General features: G+C 43.1%; 1 protein-coding gene across 4 annotated transcripts in view; it reads right to left on the bottom strand.

Moving 5' to 3' along the window:
- The window catches only part of SLC36A1 (solute carrier family 36 member 1), a 55,052-nt gene extending 35,067 nt beyond the window's left edge, over nt 1-19,985 (bottom strand). For 3 of the 4 annotated variants that reach the window (XM_047729608.1, XM_047729606.1, XM_047729605.1), the window contains exons 1-5: nt 19,844-19,985; nt 9,697-9,844; nt 2,479-2,569; nt 1,549-1,637; nt 995-1,090 (exon numbers count right to left, since the gene is read on the bottom strand). In XM_047729608.1, the coding sequence (XP_047585564.1) occupies nt 995-1,090; nt 1,549-1,637; nt 2,479-2,569; nt 9,697-9,839 (419 nt within the window). In that variant the 5' untranslated portion in view covers nt 9,840-9,844; nt 19,844-19,985. The remainder of the gene's footprint in view (nt 1-994; nt 1,091-1,548; nt 1,638-2,478; nt 2,570-9,696; nt 9,845-19,843) is intronic. The other variant, XM_047729607.1, reaches the window with a different exon arrangement.
- Nucleotides 19,986-20,241: the final 256 nt, after the last annotated feature.

The following is a 20,241-nucleotide window of genomic DNA, read 5'->3' as shown; positions in this document are numbered from 1 at the left end:
ATTTAAAAAGAATAGAGGGGTACATGGGTGGCTCAGTGGGTTAGCATCTGACTCTTGATTTCGGCTCATGTCATGATCTCAGGGTCATAAGATGGAGCCCTGCAATGGGCTCTGTGCTCAGCAGGGAGTCTCCTTGAGATCCTTTCTCTCCCTCTGCCCACCCTCATGCACACAAGTGCACTCTCTTTCTACCTCTCTCTCAAATAAATAAATACATTTTAAAAGAAAAGGATTTGGCCCCTGATGATATCAATTCTCTATCTATACACATATCATTTCTTCAAACAGGAAACAGAAATTAGAATATTTCCCTCTAGGCATACAAAAAGTTGCCATAAGGAGAAATTTCCAACCCTCCCCCCCGCCCGCCTCTTGAAATGTGTCTTTCCCCAATAAACCATTGGTTCTAGCTCAGCTCATCTCTTCCTTGAAGCCTTCCTTCTCCTGCCCAGTGTCCTGCCCTTAAAGCACCCATCCTGAGCACTTCTCATCTGGGACATGCAACAGTCCTTAAATCTCCTCCCTATCTGAGCTCCCAGGATACACTTATAGCTCATGATACTCCCTCCACTGCTCTAGACTATTCTTGATCTCTTGTCCTCAAGCTTCCCACATATCCTTCTCCTTACAGAGACTACAAGACCCTAGAGGGCCAGGACCACATAATTTGCCCAATACCTAGAATTGTTCTGCAACACTTATAAGACAGTGCTTAAATATCTTTACTGAACAAATGAGTAAATTAAAAAATAATCACTGGTCATGGACTGCCAAGCTGGAATGGCCAGTTTACCAATGAGGAAACTGAGATCAGAGAAGATAGGGGTCACAGAGCCAAGGTCACCAGATGACTGCTGGCAGATCTGAGCTAGAAGCTAAACCCACAGGCCCAATACTCTTTCCACTGCTCACACTATCTGCCACATCTCACCTCCCTGTCTAGAGGCCTCCACTCTGGGAGTTCACAGCAGCAACAAAAGAGAAAACTGGTTACCTTCCCCAGTGTGCATGGTTCCGGAGCCAGGAGCTGGGGCTGGATTCCAGTCCGTACATCACTGTATCCCCATAGTCCACAAAAGGCTTGTTCAGTCTGGGGTTGGGGAGAGGAAGGGCAGAATGTGTAGGTTTGACAATAAGCAACAGAAAAAGGTAGATCATCGAGACCTGGGCCAGTACCCCACCTGTCATCCTGGAGAACCACTGAGTCCTATATCTAATGCTTTCAAGGACCAGAAAATGTGAAGTCAACAGGCCAGTTAGTTTCTTATAATTAACGACCATCTGGTAGAATCATTTCAGTGAGGTAAATACTACACAGTGCACGGAAGGAGAATGTGGTCTCTGTCCACTGGACATAAGTAAATACGACAGATGACAACTAACTGAAAAAGAACACAGAAATAACCAGGGAAAGAGAATGCTGCCATAACTAGCAGCCACCTTCGTTCAGCTAGCACAAAACAATTTAGAGTGGTCTGGGTTAGTCCTCTCTTTCAGTGATGGTAACAGAACCCAAAAGGGCAACTGGGCAGCTCAGGGGGCTCTCACCTGTGGCAGAAGTGGTGAGCACATTTCACCAGGATACCCATGCAGTGCACAGCTACGAGGCCTATCACCAGCAGGCTGAGGGGACCCATCTGGAGACCGGTGTTGTGGATAAGAAAGAGAGAGACGAGCAGGTAGAATTAGGAGTGAGCCCAGTGGAGGCTGGATTTGGAAATGATCAAAACACTACTAAGGTACCCTCCAGTGACAGAACTTCTGGCACCACATTAGAGAGAGAAATGTGATCATGGAGATTAGCTTGGCAAGAAGGGCACCATCGGAACCTTAGCCTGCCTGTGAAAGAGTTAACCTCATGGAGAAGAATGGCACAAGATAAGGCTGTTCCAAGACAGCTATAAATCAGCCAAACAGAAGGCTCCTGTGGTCTGGGAAGAAGAGACGTGAGGGATGGAGGGACGAGGCAAGTTCTCATTACAGCAATGCCTCCACATCTCTGAGCTATCTCCAGCTCTAAGAGAAGCCCAATGGCTTTAGATTATATCTATAGGGGATGAATCATAAAAGAAAAAGTAAAATTCTCAGAGTTAGCCTCCTAGGGGTGGGGTGTGGAAGGAATATGTAGAAAACTAACAAACTTCTATTACTAATTCATTAGTTAATATTATTGATAGAAACTCTGAGACATTTTAAGTACATCCTCCTCACCACAGAGTAAGCTCCATGAGGGCGAGAATCTTTCTCTTTTTTATTCACCAATAATATTCAGAGCCTAAAACGACATCTAACACACAGAAGCATATTCAATAAATATTTAATAAATATGTTTAAGTGAATGACACCTGAATTTTGCTCTCTTCAGCTGAATTAAAAAGGTTTCCATTTTAAAATGTTTTAAATGAAAGATTTAAAAAAAACACACACCACCTCCTAAAATTTGTCATGATACTTCCCTTCACCAATACAGACCCTTACCAAGATGCCAGCATTTTTTACGGCCAGAGGCAGTCCCAGGAGTCCAGTGCCAATGTTGCCTTTTAACAGGTGGATCAAAGTCTGGAACCATCTTAAGTGGGAAGAAAGTAGACGAGGGCATGTTAACATTAATGATAGCTAACACTTATTAATCATGTAGCACGTGCTAAGTGCTTTTATGCATTTTCTCATTCAATTTCCACAACAACCCTATGAGATCTGTATTAACTTTATTTTATGGATGAGGAAGATACTTGCTCAAGACCACATACCTAGTGAAGAGTTTAGCCAGGATTCAAACCCAGACAGTCTGACCCCCGAGTCCTCTCCTGGCCTCTGTGCTGTAAGCTCTGTTCCCTGTGGCATCTCCAAGAACCCCAGCTCTCTTGGAGATTAGACCAGAGGGACACCAGGGCTCTCTGTAGGCACTGTATCCTTTCCTAGCAGCCCTGGCCTACATTTCACCAGAGCTGTCCATTGTAAAGACTCAGATTCAACACTGCAACAGAGGATGACAAGCATAAGTGTGAAGGACAGACACTGGTGTGAGAGAAGGATGAGGGAAATAAAAAATAGGAGCCCAGAACCCATAACAGAAAATGTTATGCAAAGTACACAGATCAAAAGGAATATGATACCATAATTGGCAAGTCCCTGGTGTACTTTGTATTGCCACAGTCCTAGGACTGGAGAAGCCCTCTTCAAATGCCACCTCATTTATCCTTCTGCCTTGAGGACAGATTTTCCCCTCACCTGTTATACAGACTGTCTACCTCAAGCTGTAATTATTAAGCCTCTCATGTATCCTCATTCATTTTTTCACTCAGCAAAACTACCTGTTATATGTAAAACATTGTGTTAATAGAGTGGTAGAAGTAAGTAAGAATCAGATATGGACCTTGGACTCTAGAAATCAATAATGTCTCAAGGAAAATAAGGCAGATACATTAATAACCCCCAGACAGAAAGCTGACTTCTTGAGAAGTGCCCAGGAACAGTGCTCAGGGAGGAGAGGCAGTTGAGGGTTCACAGAGGGGAGACCCAAGCCGAGCCCAGAAGGACAGGCAGAGCTTGCCAGTGTGCCCATGAGGAAGAAAGGTCTGGGAATACAAGCCCAGAGAGAGACTCAGGGCACCAATGCAAAGGAGTATGTTGTTTTGTGGCCACCTGGGTGGGGTGATGGTGAGCAATCTGTAGAGAATGGGAACTGCTCAAAGGACTGACCCCAGAGAAATGCTCCCCTGTGCTGGACTTTCTATCCTGTTGCCTCCAGGATAAAAAACAGGTCAAATACACCATCACTTTGCCCTCAATCACAGACTCACTCAAGATTTGGTCACTGGCACTGTCTGGAAATTTTTTTGCACAAACACCCTAAATCCCTCCTAAATGATGCTTCCATGTATTTCTTCACATCTGCAATTCAGTAGAAACTGAAAGCAAATAACATGTGTTAACTAATAAAGACCATAATAAATATGACCTATCTATACCCTCTGAAATGGAATTTTACTTTTAGTAACCTTTCTCCTACCTCCAGAAAGAAAACTTCTTGACCTTCCTACTGTCCCAAAGTTTTTCAGGAAAGATCAAGAAAATGCCTTTGAATCTGAATGAGAACAGGCTGAGCGCTCTCCTGGACTCTCCTGAGGAAACAGCTTAAGGACAGCAAGGGTAGAAGGGTGAGGTGACTCCTTCATTATCAGCAGCCACTGACCAAGAGATTACAGGCAGAACGATGAGCCACACAAATGTCTATCTTAGCAAATGTTTAATCCACTCCAGACAAAGGTAAGCATTGTAGCAAAACTCACCTGCTTACCAGAGGCCTCCCTAAAATGTCTCTGAGCCAGGTTTTGTAGGGGATCAGGTCCCCTTTTAGTCCTGGCTCTGACAGTTAACTCCATATGACAATTCCCTTCCCTCAGCTGGAACTTTGTCTAAGCTGTAGAGTGAGGGGACTGGATAGCACAGCATACTTGCCAACATCTCTTCAGCTCAAAAACACCAGGATTCTAGGCAACTGGCAACATTATTCTTTTCCATCAATGGCCCCAAGCTTGGATCACCCCAAGCCACAGAGTATCACAAAATTAACTCCATGGACTGCAAAGTCTTAACTACGGGGGATATAAGGAGTGAACCCTGAAAATCTCTGTAGTTCTGTTTAAGTTCTAAATCAGTAGTTTTTACACTTTTTTTTTCCTCAGGAGCCCTTTATACACTTATAAATTATTGAGGATATCAAACAGCTTTTCCTTTTATGAGTTATGTCTGGTGATATATACTACAAATAAAAGTTGAGAAATCAAAAAATTATTACTTAATTAAAATTTTAAAACCACATAATCTTTTTAATGTGCTGTTGGATCCTGTTTGCTAGGATCTTGTTGAGAATCTTAGCATCCATATTCATCAGTGATATTGGTCTGAAATTCTCCTTTTTGGTAGGGTCTTTGCCTGGTTTGGGGATCAGGGTAATGCTGGCTTCATAGAAAGAGTCTGGAAGTTTTCCTTCTGCTTCAATTTTTTGAAATAGCTTCAGGAGAATAGGTGTTATTTCTTCTTTGAAAGTTTGGTAGAATTCCCCAGGGAATCCGTCAGGTCCTGGGCTCTTGTTTTTTGGGAGGTTTTTGATCACTGCTTCAATCTCGTTACTAGATATTGGTCTATTTAGGTTGTTGATTTCTTCCTGGTTCAATTTGGGGAGTTTATAGTTTTCTAGGAATGCATCCATTTCATCTAGGTTGCTTAGCTTATTGGCTGGCATATGACTGTTGATAATAACTTCTGATGATTGTTTCCACTTCCTTGGTGTTAGTTGTGATCTCTCCCTTTTCATTCATAATTTTATTAATTTGGGCTTTCTCTCTTTTCTTTTGGATTAGTGTGGCCAATGGTTTATCAATCCATAAATATAAATAACAGATTTTTCTAAATTGTTATCATTTTTTTTGAAGATTTTTATCCATTTATTTGTAAGAGTGAGAGAGAGCAAGCAAAAGAGCACAAGGTGGGTAGGGGCAGAGGCAGAGGGAGAGGAAGAAGCAGGCTCAAGGCTGAGTAGGTAGTCCAATGCAAGGCTTGATTCCAGGACCCTGCAATCACAAACCAAGCCAAAGGCAGACACTTAACTGACTGAGCCACCCAGGCACCCCTTAAACTGTTATTATTTTTTAGAATAACAAATTTTTAATGAAAAGTAATTCTATTTTCCAAAATAAAAAATGGCACTAATTTACTTTTTCTACAAAACTCTTAAATGTCTTGTTTGACAGCTGGATTATCTACTTCTCCACTCAATCTGTTGTTATGTTGTTTTGGTTGAAGTACATAAAGAAAATCTGTCCTCATACAGACACGCAGTTGGAATGTGTTTTAATAGTCTCTTTAGATAACTGTGATAATTTTCCTTTGATACTACCCCGAAATTCGACACATGGTTGTTATTTCTTAGGAAGTTAGTTATAATGAGGATTCTTAACTTTTTGATATCCTATCACATTAAAACCTACTGGTGAGTGAAATAAGTCAGTCAGAGAGAGTCAATTATCATATGGTTTCACTTACTTGTGGAACATAAGGAATAACACGGAGGACACGGAGAAAGAGAGAAGGGAGTTGGGGGAAATCAGAGGGGGAGATGAACCACGAGAAACTGTGGACTCTGAGAAACAAACTGAGGGTTTTGGAGGGGAGGGGGTTGGGCAGTTGGGTGAGCCTGGTGGGGGTATGAAGGAGGGCACGTATTGCATGGAGCACTGGGTGTGATGCATAAACAATGGATCTTGGAACACTGAAAAAATAAAATAAAGTTAAAAAAAACCACTACTGGTGATCTTGCCCTTCAAATGGATCTTAAACTCATGCACAATTTTCTAGTATCACTGGCCATTTGGAAGATACCAATCTTTCAAATGCTGGCACATTTCATTATACAATATCTGAAAAAAATCACATTTATTAATATCACCAATCTTATCAGAAGTCTCTAAGTAGAGGGAAGCTGTCAAGTTCAGTGTTGGATATTAGTTGGTTTTTTTTTTTTCTAGTTTTGTTTGAAAGCTCAAATTTTATTGTGGGCAACAAATACCACTGGTTATTTTTCTTGAGGTGATGGTCTCATTCCTTTCATTTTCAAGAAATGAAGTATTCAGTACTGTCAAATACTCAGGTCTGAATAACCTACAGTTCATTAGTTCTTCCTAGCAAAAACAGTGTTCTATGAAAGAAAAGAAACAAAACAAAAAGCAGCTAGTTCAGTTTACAATTCCAATTATCACTCAAGGTCTTGTCCTTGAGACTAGTATCATATTTGGTACACAGTAGAAGTATTTCATGTCTACTTCCTATTTGGCCAGGCAGATTATTTAAAACCCTGTCCTGAAGGGTTAAATAATAAAATGAGTAATTTGACCACTTCATCAAGGACCTGCGTAAGTGACAATGGCTTATTCTTTGTATGTATGTGGCAGCAAGAAAATACGATGACTAGCAGAAGTTGGTGGCACGGCCCTGGTTTATGCTAACGTATCAGCAATTTTACCCACCACTGCTGCTGAACCATCCATGTAAGCGCCAACACAGTGAAAAGATAAATAACATCTTAGCATTATTGTGAAAACAGTTTCAATTTCACAGACTTCTTGAAATGGTCCCCCACAGGGTCTGCAGACCGCACTTTGCAAATGGCTGCCCTAGATAGAGGAAGCAGTTTTGGTCAACTGGTTTCTCAGCCTGCCAGCCTGGGGAAAAAGAACCAAAGCTCAACCAACAGCTGCTATAATGTGACCGATATGGCAACAAGAAGAAGAACTTCCCAATAGAATAAAATGAGGCTGTTGTCAAAGCCGTCGATAGCTGGACACCATCAAGCGCTGGGAAATAACCTCATAAACGTACCAGGATGCAAGTGTCTGGGCATCCTATGTGCGCCCCTGGTTAGGGATTTCCACTGAACCCCTAACCTTCAGAAGAGCCAGTTAGATGCATGCATGTACTTTATTCCTTGTATTTTGTTCCTTGTACTTTGTTCTGCGTTCTCTGCTCCTTGGCAAACTAGATGACAGGGTGGGGCAAGGCACGGGAGACAAGGAATCCAGCTCAAAAACTTGTCTCTAACACTCTGCCGTATCAGAGATTTGAGAGAGCTAACATGTCACCTGAATCAGCTTACACCTTAAGCATACCTGGCACGTTTCCTACACATAAATGCTTACGTGGATCTGGGCCCCAGGCAAGCACTCAGCCAACTCTCCATGTCCAAGAGAGTACTTTCCCTAGGTCACTTGCGATACCTAACATCATTTACAGATGGGCTTTCCTTTCCATATATCACAGTATCAGGGCAGAATGGGCCCTCACAACAAATCATACCCTGGAAAACATGCCAATACAAGCCCAAGGAAGGTATCTCCTGATTTTCTCAATTTCTAACAAGCAAGGAGAAATAATTTTAGGTTGACCACTAGTCATAACCCAATGTGAAAAAAAAAGGTAATCAGGATAGTTAACAGGCACACATTACTTTCAATACACACAAAACCTGTGAACTACCATCCTGAAGTTGCTAGTGGTTGGTTCTGAACTTTAGAGAAGTCCCTTTAAAAATGAAAATCTAGACACCATATGGCAAGCATTGCACAGACAAGCTGATGGGTGAGAACAAGAAGGAGCAAATACTGGAAGGAAAACTATAGAGAAAGAAACTTGGAAGAAGCATTTCACAATGAGTATGACTTCTGAAGAGAAGCTCTCACATGCCACTGGCTGCATCTGGAGCTCCTCCTGCTTGGAGGAAGCCAACTGAGTGGACAGGTTAAGAAAACAGGGGAAAGATGGTCCTCACTGCTTCCAGTTGTTTTCTATGCAAGCTTTCCCATCAGCCAACACTGCAAGCAAATGGGGGAATCCACAAATGCATGCCACATGAGAAATAAGCTATAGAGACTGTATCTTTAGGAGCAGAAATCAGCTAGTGCTAATGTGGACAGACCACATCCTCTCAGTCTATCCCTGTTTACAAGAGAAAATGCCCTGCTCCAGGAGACACTGTAGCCAGAGTGAGTTTCACCAGTAATGACCTGTAAGAGACTCTTTGATAGTTGGCTTGGGCAGTCACGCCAGACAGCATTTTAAGTCTAGTGCATAAAGGATTCCCTTGAAAAGTCACATCCATCCCACAAAGGAACACAGAAAGGATAATAGCTAAGCTTGAGGAATAAACAGAAGAGCCAAAAAAGGTGGAATGTTGGGATCTAGAGAAAATATCAGGGGTCTGTTGATTCAGGATTGAGTTAGAGAACTCAGTGGGGTAGAAAACCCTCCTCTGAATCTTCTAATTCAAGTGGGTGAATAGCAGTCAGCACAGCTTCACAGTGGGGTCCTCAATTTTCAATTATATTTGGGGAAACTAAGGCCCAGAGAGGGCCAAACTCCATCCAGATGAGTCATGAATGGAATTCAGTTTCTAGAGATAAGAAAGATTCGCGAGAGCTAATATACCTAAACAATGCTAGGCAGACCTCTTTTTCTCAACCCCTTGATTTTTTTTTTTTTTTAAGAGATAGGGAGGAAAGAGAGAGAGTGGGGAGGGGAGAGGGAGAGGAAAAGAGAGAATCATAAGTAGGCTCCACGACCAGTGTGGAGCCCAATGTGAGACTCGATCTCACAACCCTGAGATCCTGACCTGGAGCCAAAATCAAGAGCTCAAGGCTTAACTGACTGAGCCACCCAGGTGCTCCTCAACCTCAAAGTTTTTAAGGGCAGGAAAAATTATTCCTTCCTCCCTCTTACCATTTCTGCAGCCAAATGAACTGACTGTTTGGTGATGGGGCAGAAGTTTGGGCGAGACTCTGCAAATGAAGCTTCCAATTGAGCCTAGAAGTATTTGAGGTTCTAGCACAGACGACCCATGGTTCTGAATTAAGAGAATGGTCTCTCTAGAAGTTTCTCTTAAGTTCAGCACCAGCCTTCTGGGACCAACACAGCTGAAAGGAGCAAAGAATATAAAACAGATGCAGATGGAAAGAGTGGTCAGCAAGGAACTCAAATCTTAGAGCTGTTACTCACCCAATCTCTTTATATCTTCCTTCCAACTGTAAAATGGGGAATGGATAAAATGGGGGAGCAAGAATACCTCCAAGGGAGACTCTGTTACCAACACAGAATGTAAAAACATGAATCACACCCAGGACAGAAGAGGAAACACCTACTTACGTTGTGCTGTTGCTTTCCCCAAATCGTTGGTAGGAGCCCTGGGAAGAGAAATTGTTTAGGCCTTCGGATGGGCTCTCCTCTGGGCTCACGTCCGTGGAGCTGTAGTCATGGTAGTCCTCATTCCGAAGTCTCTGCGTGGACATGGTAGCTGGGGGGACAGGGTCACTGCTAAGACCTCCAGCAGCTGGGGCCTTTAGCTCCAAGCCTGCGGTGGGCTCTGGGGCAGAAGCAGCCATTGTCACAGCAGCTCAGTGACAGCTGCACTATGAATTAAGTTCAGTGACAGTGCCTGATACCAAGGGAAATGGGAAAAGTGCAAAGTACACATGGGCGGGCTGAGCTCACTTGGCTTTTGTCTCCCAACCTTCTCAGTGCCCCACTCATAAATTTCTAAATTTGCCACCACACACCTGGACAGAGCAAAGGTGAGGCACTGCGTGGGATGGGTGGGGGAAGATGCAGACAGGTGCTTCCAGGAAGCCTTCCCTGTTTCCTTTGCTTGGAAGTAACTATCCCCTCCTTCCAGCTGATTTCTTTGAACACTGAACAACAGATATATTGTATCCATGTTCACCTTCCCCAGGAGTAAAGCTCTCAGAGGATGAGAACCTGAATAGTCCTGGCTCCATCTTATTTTTCTCCTGCATGCATTAGAAAAAGAACCTTGCTGCACTGAAAAAAATCCCCTCCAAATCATCCAATTCTGCTCAGATTCCCCACCAGGTTCCGGAGCCACAGATGACTTCATCTCTCTCTCCACCATGACCTCTGGCCCATCCTGTATTCTTTAGAGGTCACCAGTAACCCTCCTCCCCTGACCCCAGGACTCTTACCTTGCAAGCAGCTCAGAGTGACTTTGCTAAATATCTAAGAGGGCATCATTTACTTGCATTCTGGAAGGATTCGAAGAATTCATCTAGCTCTGGGGCAGTTAAACTCATAAGAGGGCTGGGTGGGGGGTGGGAGGAATATCTATAACGTATCTTAATAGGAGCAGTTGAAAGCTGCTATCCAAGCAAAGCCAAAATTTCAATACCTATGTATGTATGTCAGAAGGCCTGGGTTCTGAGGCTGACTGCATCACCAGTTCCCTTAGTAGCATGGAACAATTCTCTTTATTTACCCCAAATGTGCAGCAAGGGGTACAGGGCAATGAACTAAAAGACCCCTCAGCATCTCTCTTGTGCTATATATTCCAGGAATCAACTAATGTAATCATCTATGCAAACAACAGCCAATTGCTAGACACCAAAGTGTCTGAGGAATACAGCCTTCCAGGTGAATCCTGCATATTACTGAGGGAGAAGGGACAGGACACAGGGACTGACAAATTTCCCCACCCCTCCCCAACAACCAAGAAACAACTCTATCGCTTACTTGGCCCAGAGGCTCAGTTTATTCCAAATACTGTAAAGAAGCTTCTTTATGTTGTGTATAAAAACTGAAGTTGCCCCCAGCAGAATATTGCTAAGAAACTGCTCAAATAGAAGCTAAAATCTATAGATCCAAAGTATGAGAAACAATTGCAGGATGTGGCAGATGTGGCTTGGCAACCGTATGGATGTTAAAAAGAAAAAAATAACAGTACTTATGAGTTTTAGCTGATGATAAGCTCGACAAAGTCAATGATTTAATAACAGATGCCAAATCAGCTAATTCTAGGTTGCACGAGGATGAGAAGGGCAGGTAAATGACAGCACCATTTGTTTTGCTGGGCATTATATTCTGTTCCAGGCAGCATACTATTAAGGGAATAATAAACTGTGGCATAGCCAGGGCTCAGCACCATCCTGAGGAGAGATGACGAGAAGCATTGAGAAGGTCCAACCTGGAGAGCTGGCAACTTGGCAGGTATAAAAAATGCTTTTAAAAGCTGTCCTATGGGCTGCCTGGATGGCTCAGTGGGTTAAACCTCTGCCTTGAGCTCAGGTCATGATCTCAGGGTCCTGGGATCAAGCCCTGCATCGGGCTCTTTGCTCAGTGGAGAGCCTGCTTCCCTCTCTCTCTCTCTGCCTGCCTCTCTGCCTACTTGTGATCTCTCTCTGTCAAATAATAAATAAAATCTTTTAAAAATAAAATAAAATAAAAGCTGTCCTATGCACTGTTGGTGGGAATGCAAGTTGGTGCAGCCACTTTGGAAAACAGTGTGGAGATTCCTTAAGAAATTAAAAATAGAGCTTCCCTATGACCGTGCAATTACACTATTGGGTATTTACCCCAAAGATACAGATATAGTGAAAAGAAAGGCCATTTGTACCGCAATGTTCATAGCAGCAATGGCCACAGTCACCAAACTGTGGAAAGAATCAAGATGCCCTTCAACGGACAAATGGATAAAGAAGACACAGTCCATATATACTAGGAGTATTATGCCTCCATCAGAAAGCATGAATACCCAACTTTTGTATCAACATGGGTGGGACTGGGAGAGATTATGCTGAGTGAAATAAGTCAAGCAGAGAAAGTCAATTATCATATGGTTTTACTTACTTGTGGAGCATAAGGAATAACATGGAGGACATGGGGAGATGGAAAGGATAGTTGGGGGAAATCAGAGGGGGAGACGAACCATGAGAGACTGTGGACTCTGAGAAACAAACTGAGGGTTTTGGAGGGAAGGGGGATGGGAGGTTGGGGGACCCTGGTGGTGGGTATTATGGAGGGCACGTATTGCATGGAGTACTGGGTGTGGCGCATAAACAATGAATTCTGAAACATTGAAAAGAAAAAAAAAAAGCTGTCCTATGGATAAGACTTGTCCTGTGAGATGGCACAGATGAGTCAGAAATAGGATCAGTAGATGGAAAGCAGAGGGGGGCAGGTTTTTGGCTAGACATAAGGAAAAATCTTTATCAAAAGGAGTTATCTAATGGAACAGACGGCTCTGGGAGACAACGTGTTCCCCATCCCTAGGAAAGTGCAAGCAGAAGGTCTTTTTCAGAGCTGTGAAGTAGGGATCTAAGCACAATAGAGGGTGGGTGTAGTCCCTCCTGGAGTTCCTTCTGGGGCTCTTTCTGCAACCAAGGGTGCCTTCCCTTGCTTTCTAGCTGTCCCCACTGAATGTTGGCCTCCAAGGCCACACCACCTTGCCCTGGGCTCCCTTTGATGAAACCTGGTTTCCAAATCTCTTGTGCAATTGTGATTCCTGCCCTGTGGGAGATTTTAATAGCACCTGCTGTTAACATGAGGGGCATGATATGTGAAAATTCAGGACAAGCTTGTCCTTCAGGTTCTTAAGGACAAAGAGAAAAAGTTTATATATTATGTGTGGCCCATCAACACAAAGTTAAAATTTTCCTAATGTATTTAGACCCAAAAGGGTGAACCACTACAAAGTAAGAAACTTTTTGTTTGGTGGAAAAATATTTTTTTCTTCAAATATACATTCAACCATAATTGTACTGAAATATCAGCTATTTGTATAATCTTTTTTTTTTTAAAAGATTTTTATTTATTTATTTGACAGAGAGAGAGAGATCACAAGCAGGCAGAGAGGCAGGCAGAGAGAGGGGAGGAAGCAGGCTCCCCACAGAGCAGAGAGCCCGATGCGGGGCTCGATCCCAGGACCCTGAGATCATGACCTGAGCCGAAGGCAGCGGCTTAACCACTGAGCCACCCAGGCGCCCCAGCTATTTGTATAATCTTAACAATTTTTTAAATTTCTTACCTAACCTATTTTTTGTTATCAATATTCTCAAGGGTTTTCCCACTTATTTCATATCTACTCTTCCTTGAATCTGTACAGTACACACACTAATAATGTTTAGTTGCAACATAATGGTCCATCATTATATTGATATAATAGTTTGCTTCACTAGCTCCTAATCATTGGATTTGAGACTTATGCTTTCTTTGTTAAAATCTATTATAGCACAGCTAATAAGAATTCATACAAATAGTTTTTAACTTTTGACACATATCTTTGGCATAGAACCAGGTGAATAAGTTCATTTTTATGGTTCCTAACATACAAATGGTTGAACTAACCTACAGCGTCACTAACAATATATGGACATGACTGTCTCTTCATAACTCTGCCAATGTTGTTTTTTCTCATTTTAATTTGTGTTCTTTTAAACAGACGGGTGGCTCCTTGTACTTGTTTAATTTTACATCTCTTTAATTTCAGCAAAATAAAAACTGAGCATCTTTCATCGACCTATCAGCCTCATATTTACTCACTTTTGAAAATACATAAAACAGTCTCAACAAATTACCATCTAAGAGCTTACTGATTGGTTTCCATTCCAACAAAGGAAAGAGAATCCATATCTATCTATCTGTCTATCTATCTATCTATCTTTTGTGGCATATGGGAAGGTCAGAGGAGGAAAAAGGAATAGAGGGAGGGAGAGGCAGTACTAAAGTGTTACTTAGCTTCATCGCCAAAAACTAAACAATACTTTTAAGGGTGACTTGTAAACACATAAAAAATTATCTACTAAAGCTAGGAGAATTAGTAAATTCAGCAGAGTTATAAGATACAAAGTCAAAATACAAAAACCAGTTGTGTTTCTATGCATTTCCAATGAAAAATCTGAAAATTAAATTGAGAAACTGTCTCTTTACAATACCATCAAAAAGAATAAAATTCTTAGGAATAAATTTAAACCAAGAATGTGTAAGACTTGTACATGAAAACTACGATATATTGTTGAAAGAAATTAAAAGCCGAAAAAGTTGAAAAAACACCCCAATGTTCATGGATTAGAAGACTGAATGTTGTTAAGATGGCAATATTCTCCAAACTGACCTATAGTTTCAGCTGAATGCCTATCAAAATCCCAGTTGCCTTTTCAGAAACTGGCAAGAAACTGTCAGATTCTAAAATTCGTGTGGAAATTCAAGAGGCTCAGATTAGCCAAAACAATTTTGGAAAAGAAGAACAAAGTTGGAGGACTTCCCAATTTCAAAACTTAGCACAAACCTACAGTAACCAAGACAATATGGACTGGCATAAAGATAGATATATAGATAAATGGGATAGAATTGAGAGTCCAAAAATTAACACTCACATCTATGGTCAACTGATTTTTGACAAGGATACCAAGATAATTCAATGGGAAAAGAATAATCTTTTCAACAAATCATGCTGGGACTACTTGGATATTCACATGCAAAGAATGAAGTTAGAACTCTACCTCACACCATAGGCAAAAATTAACTCATAACAGATCAAAGACCTAAACACAGGAGTTAAACCATAGAACTCTTAGAAGAAAACATAAGCATAAATCTTCATGACCTCAGATTAGATAATTATATATGACAACAAGAGCACAAGCAAAAAAAAAAAAAAGGGAAAAAACCCAGGTAAATTAGACATTATTGAAATTAAAAATGTGTCTCAAACAACACCATCAAGAAAGTGAAAAGCAACCCACATAATGGGAGAAAATTTCTGCAAATCATATTTCTGATAAGAGACTTATATCTAGAAAATATAAAGAACTATTATAACTCAATAATAAAAAGTCAATCCAATTAAAAAATAGGCAAAGCACCCAGAGAGTCCTATTGCCAAAGATGTGAAAATGGCCAATAACCACATGAAAAGATATTCAATATCACTGGCTATCAGGTAAATGTGAACCAAAGACCACTTCATACCCACCAAGATGGCTAAAATCAAAGACAGATAATAATAAATTTTGGTGAAGCTGTGGAGAAATGAGAACCCTCTAACACAGTTGGTGGGAATGTAAAATGGTGCAGCCACTTTGGACAAGAGTCTTGTGATTACTCAAAACATAGTTACCATATGACCCAGCAATTCTACTCCAGGTATGTCCTAAAATGAAAATGTATGTCCTCACAAAAACCTGGTACACAAATGTTCACAGCAGCATTATCCCTAAGCGCCAAAATGTGGAAACAAACCTGATGAATGGATAAATGAAATGTGGTACATTGATATAATGTTATTTAGCAATAAAAAGAAATTAAATATTGATACATGTGACTACATGGGTGAACCTTGAAAACATTATTCTAATTGAAAAAATCAGTCACAGAGCACCATATACTGTATGCTTTTGTTCATACGAAAGTCTAGAGCAGAAAACAGAGTAGTAGTTGCCTAAGGCTTGGGGTATGGAGTTAAGAGGAATTAGCAGGTGACACCTAAGGAACAGTTTCTTTTGGGGAGATTGAAAGTCTCCAGAATTGATTGTGGTGACAGTTGCACAATTCTGTGAATATACTAAAAAGCCTCTGAATTGTACACTTTAAATGGTTGAACTGTATGCCATGCCATGTGAATTATATCTCAATAAAACGGCTTTAAAAAATCCAAACAGATTTCTCGGCCCAATCTGATTCAACCTGAGTATTTTTATTTTTAACCGTCTTCCTAAATGATCTTGATTACAGGTGGATTTATACTAGTCACTAGAAAAATATATATGATCTTATGATAGGCACACCCCAGGCCTCACTTCCTAACAGAGTTCACGGATTGGTGATATTTGCAGACTACAAGTGCTACCCATTTTTCTGAAACAATTACACTGGGTTAGACTTTGGAACCCTAAGAATCAGCAAATTCTTTAGGTGCATTTTTCTCTTCTATACTGCTGGAATTCCAAAATCATAAACAAGGAAACAGACTGTGTTGCTATGTGTGGTCTACACGGAGGAAAATGAAAATTTCTAACTTCCACGTGATTTGTTTTTAAAGGGAATCAGATGAAACTCCATTTCACCTACCACAGAAGTACATTCCATAATTTGATTCCTGCCTAAAAGATTCTGGTGAGAGGGCAGCCGCAAAGCAGCTGCTGACCTCAGCAGGCTCTGCACAGGAGGGGCTGATGAGACAAACACGCTCACTTTCTACACACAAACATAATAACCACTAAATGTTAGGACCAGGCATGACTTACAGAAGACCTAACGCCCCAGCTTCTCATTCAAAGGTGAGAAAACCAAGGCCCCAGCCAGTTACAGACATGGGACTAGAATACAACATACCACATTCAGTCCATGTTTCTATCACACCATAAATTATCTATCCTCCTTGCAATCTCCTTTGGAACAAAACAGGGGCAAGATTAGGCTTGCAGGGGGAATTCTGCATAATAAAAAGTACATGAGTTCAGAGCTAGATGCAATTATCACTATACAGAATTTTAAGAGCAGGAACTCAGGGAGTTTTCTGTGCAAACTTGCAGTTCTGCAGTTCTCCTTTTCTTTTTTTTTTTTTTTTTAAAGATTTTATTTATTTGTCAGAGAGAGAGGAGAGCGAGCGAGCACAGGCAGACAGAATGGCAGGCAGAGGCAGAAGCAGGCTCCCCTCCAAGCAAGGAGCCCGATGGGGGACTCGATCCCAGGACGCTGGGATCATGACCTGAGCCGAAGGCAGCTGCTTAACCAACTGAGCCACCCAGGCGTCCCTGCAGTTCTCCTTTTCATCACTCTGGAGAGCTGAGCCAACTCGTCTTGGAAATGGTGATCTATGTGCCATGAGCATCGCAGTAACACAGACAGATTCCTGACTTCACGGAATAGGAAAGCACAAAAGAGTATTTCCTACTAGAGAAGGTCATTGAGAGCTGGTCCTGGGTGTCAAGGCTTCTAAGAGAAATGTTTGGGAGATCAAAGAAAAGATGGCACCAAATGCAACATCATGTGGTTCCTATTTTGGCACATTAAGAATGTCTCATCCATGGGACCCCACACCTATAAAACGGAGCTAGCTATGTTTGCTTAGATCCAGTAAGGCCTTGCTTAAGGAGAGAGGCTCAGGATTCCTGCAAGGCTTGGGTTGAGGTAAAAGGACTCAGCGTGAGTTTCCTCTGTGGGCAAAGAGAAAAGCTAGCCTAGGTGTTAGTGGTCAGTCAGTCACACACTTCTGGAAGGGGTTATCAGAGCTAGGCCAGCCAAAGCAGAAACCAAAGTCCATTCACTCAGCCTAGTTCTAGAACCCTGCTTTCAGGTCAGGGTGGAAAGAAGAAATGTATCATTAACAGCATAAGGACTCTTCAGCATCTGACCTTGGAAGAGAAAGCAAGCATTTAAAGAATTCAGACACTCCCTGGGGAGGGGAAGAGAAATTTAAAAAATTAAATTAAATTAAAAAACAAGAGTACTTAACGCAAGAGAAAGTAGTTGTCTGAGGCAAGGGGAAAAGTAAGGCAGTCACAGAAGTGGACACCCACTCTACTTCACATTCTTCATGCTAAAAAGTCCCTCCCAGAATTTCACAGTACCCCTGAGTTAGAAGAAAACCTCAAATTTTACGTAGTCCAAAGCTCTACCCAACACAATAACAATCTATAGCATTCCCAAAAGTAATTGCCCAGTGACAATTATCTCCAGTGACAGGGACTTCCATGCTCTGTGCTGCAACATGGAAGAGCTCTTATTCTTTTAAAGTTCTTAAGTTCACCCAAAACCACTTCCCTTTTGGCACTTGCATCCACTTCATTGTAGTCTCTGGAATATCGCAGAAGAAATGGAATCTGCCTTTAAAATAGACAAAGCCAGCTCTGAGCACTCCAGCTGCAGACAGATGAGGCTGAATGAAAAGCTACATGGTCTAAAGGGAAAATAAGGACTCAATAGCGGGCCATTATAAATGGCACACTCAGAAAACAAAGGAAGAGAGGCTTAATACCAGCATGACAGCAGCCTCTTCTTCACACAGCCTCGACCCCACAGTCTCAAACTCCAAGGAAAAGACCGTCCTTTGTGTCCCCTTTACTTCCTCCACATCTTTAAAGAAAACATACTCTCAATGTACAAGTTAATTACTGTGGACAAGGCTCTTGACAAGAGTCAAAGAAGGCCTTGATCATGTTTAAAGTGATTAAAGACAGTCGAAATCATTCTCAGCTGTCAACATTTAGATTGGACTTAATACAGAGATAAGAAGAAAGAGGGGGATTTCATGGTAACCTAGAAATGAGTGGAGTAGGGAGACTGCTTCCTGGACAACTGGATTAACCCTTGTCACAAGGCGACAGTAATGTACACAGGGGAAAACCCGCTCGGATTAGAAGACAAACAGAGCTAAAGGTACAGAATGTCAGAGCAGTCAGAGCAGAAGAGGTCCCTAGGGATTCAACTCCATCACTATATTCCAGGATGGGAGTCACCCAAGGTTGCAAAGCAAGTGTCAAGAGTTAGAATAGCATCTCCCAATTCCCCAGTCTTGGTTCTTTCCGTCATGCCATGCCGCTATCTCATTTCAGCAAGCCTCCAATGGTTGCATCCAAATAACGAACATTCTCCAAATGAGACAAGCAAGCTACAGAAAAACTAAAGCCCGGGGCTTTACATTCTTCAGGTTAACCCCAGGGCTCTCCACAACCCCTGCTGGGAGCCACCTACCCACCCAGGAGCTTACTCCAATTCCTAGTTTGTATTTCGGCAACATTTACACAAAATAGCAGGATGTTGGAAGCAAAACCTACAGAGTGATGAGGCTGCAGAAAAAATCGTGAACAATGAAACAGGGAACCACACCCAGAACCAAGCCAATCCGGGGGATGGAGAATGCAGAGCTAAAAAAGGGAGCGCCAGAAGAGGAGAGGATGGGAGAGGGTGCCGTTTCACACGTCAAGTTGTCCGCAGGAGGCGGTGTGCTGAAAAGCAAGCAGCTGCTGGAGCTTGGGGAGACTTAGATTCTAGTCGCAGGGCTGCCACTAACTCACTGCGTGACCTTAGGCAAGCCCCGAGCCTCGATTTCCCCAACTGTCCTAGAAGGGGGCTGCACCGGCCGGGGGAGGGGTCCCAGTTCTGGTGCTCTGTGACCCGAAGACCCACCATCGCAAGTCCCCCAAGCAGGGCTCTCAAAGAGGGCTGGTGGCTCGCCCGAGGCGACGGGGCCCCTTTGGGAAGCGTGGAAGAAGCCCTGGCTGGTCGTCTGGGTGACCCTTCCCAGCTCGGTACCTCAGTTTCCCCACCTGTCAAACGGCCAGGGGAGGTCAAGGGAGACAGTGCCGCCAGACAGTCGCCTCATCCCGGGAGGGGTGCCCGCATCTTACCGCGGCTGAGGGTGGGATGCCGGGGAGACTCGGACCCGCACCCCAAGTCGGTCAATGCCTGACCCCGAGCATCCGCTGCGCCCCAGAGGAAGGCGACGTGGGTCCCGCCTGAGACAGTGACTCGCCGGCAGCCGCGGCCAGTCAGCCAGAAGACTCACCGCTCGAGCTCCGGCTCCGGCTCCCGCTTCGGCGCAGCCCACCTGTCCTCGCCTCAGCGCGGAGCCCCTGCCATCCCCCTTAGCTGCCGCGGCTCGCGGCTTCCGGGCCGCATCACGTGACGCCGGAGCCCCAGCCTGAGACCCGGGTCACGTGTCCCCGCTCGCGGTAGCTCCTCTTCTGTCAGGAAGCTCCGGAACCCGGCGCCGCAGCACCACCTGGCGACCAGTTATTGTCACTGCAGGCAGGGCAGTGCTCTGGGGGCCTGGGGCCTAGGACAACTGGGCGGGGCGCTGAGCTCGGAGCGCGGCCGGCGAGTCCCTTGAGCTCTGTCCCCTGAGCCCTGGGCTCCTGTCTACACATGCGGCGTTTTCCTTACCACGTCGCGGGGAGCATATGT

This window comes from Lutra lutra, chromosome 5, assembly GCF_902655055.1.
Source record: "Lutra lutra chromosome 5, mLutLut1.2, whole genome shotgun sequence".
In the NCBI taxonomy this organism is placed as follows: Eukaryota; Metazoa; Chordata; class Mammalia; order Carnivora; family Mustelidae; genus Lutra; species Lutra lutra.
This window is presented reverse-complemented; position numbering and strand designations above follow the sequence as displayed.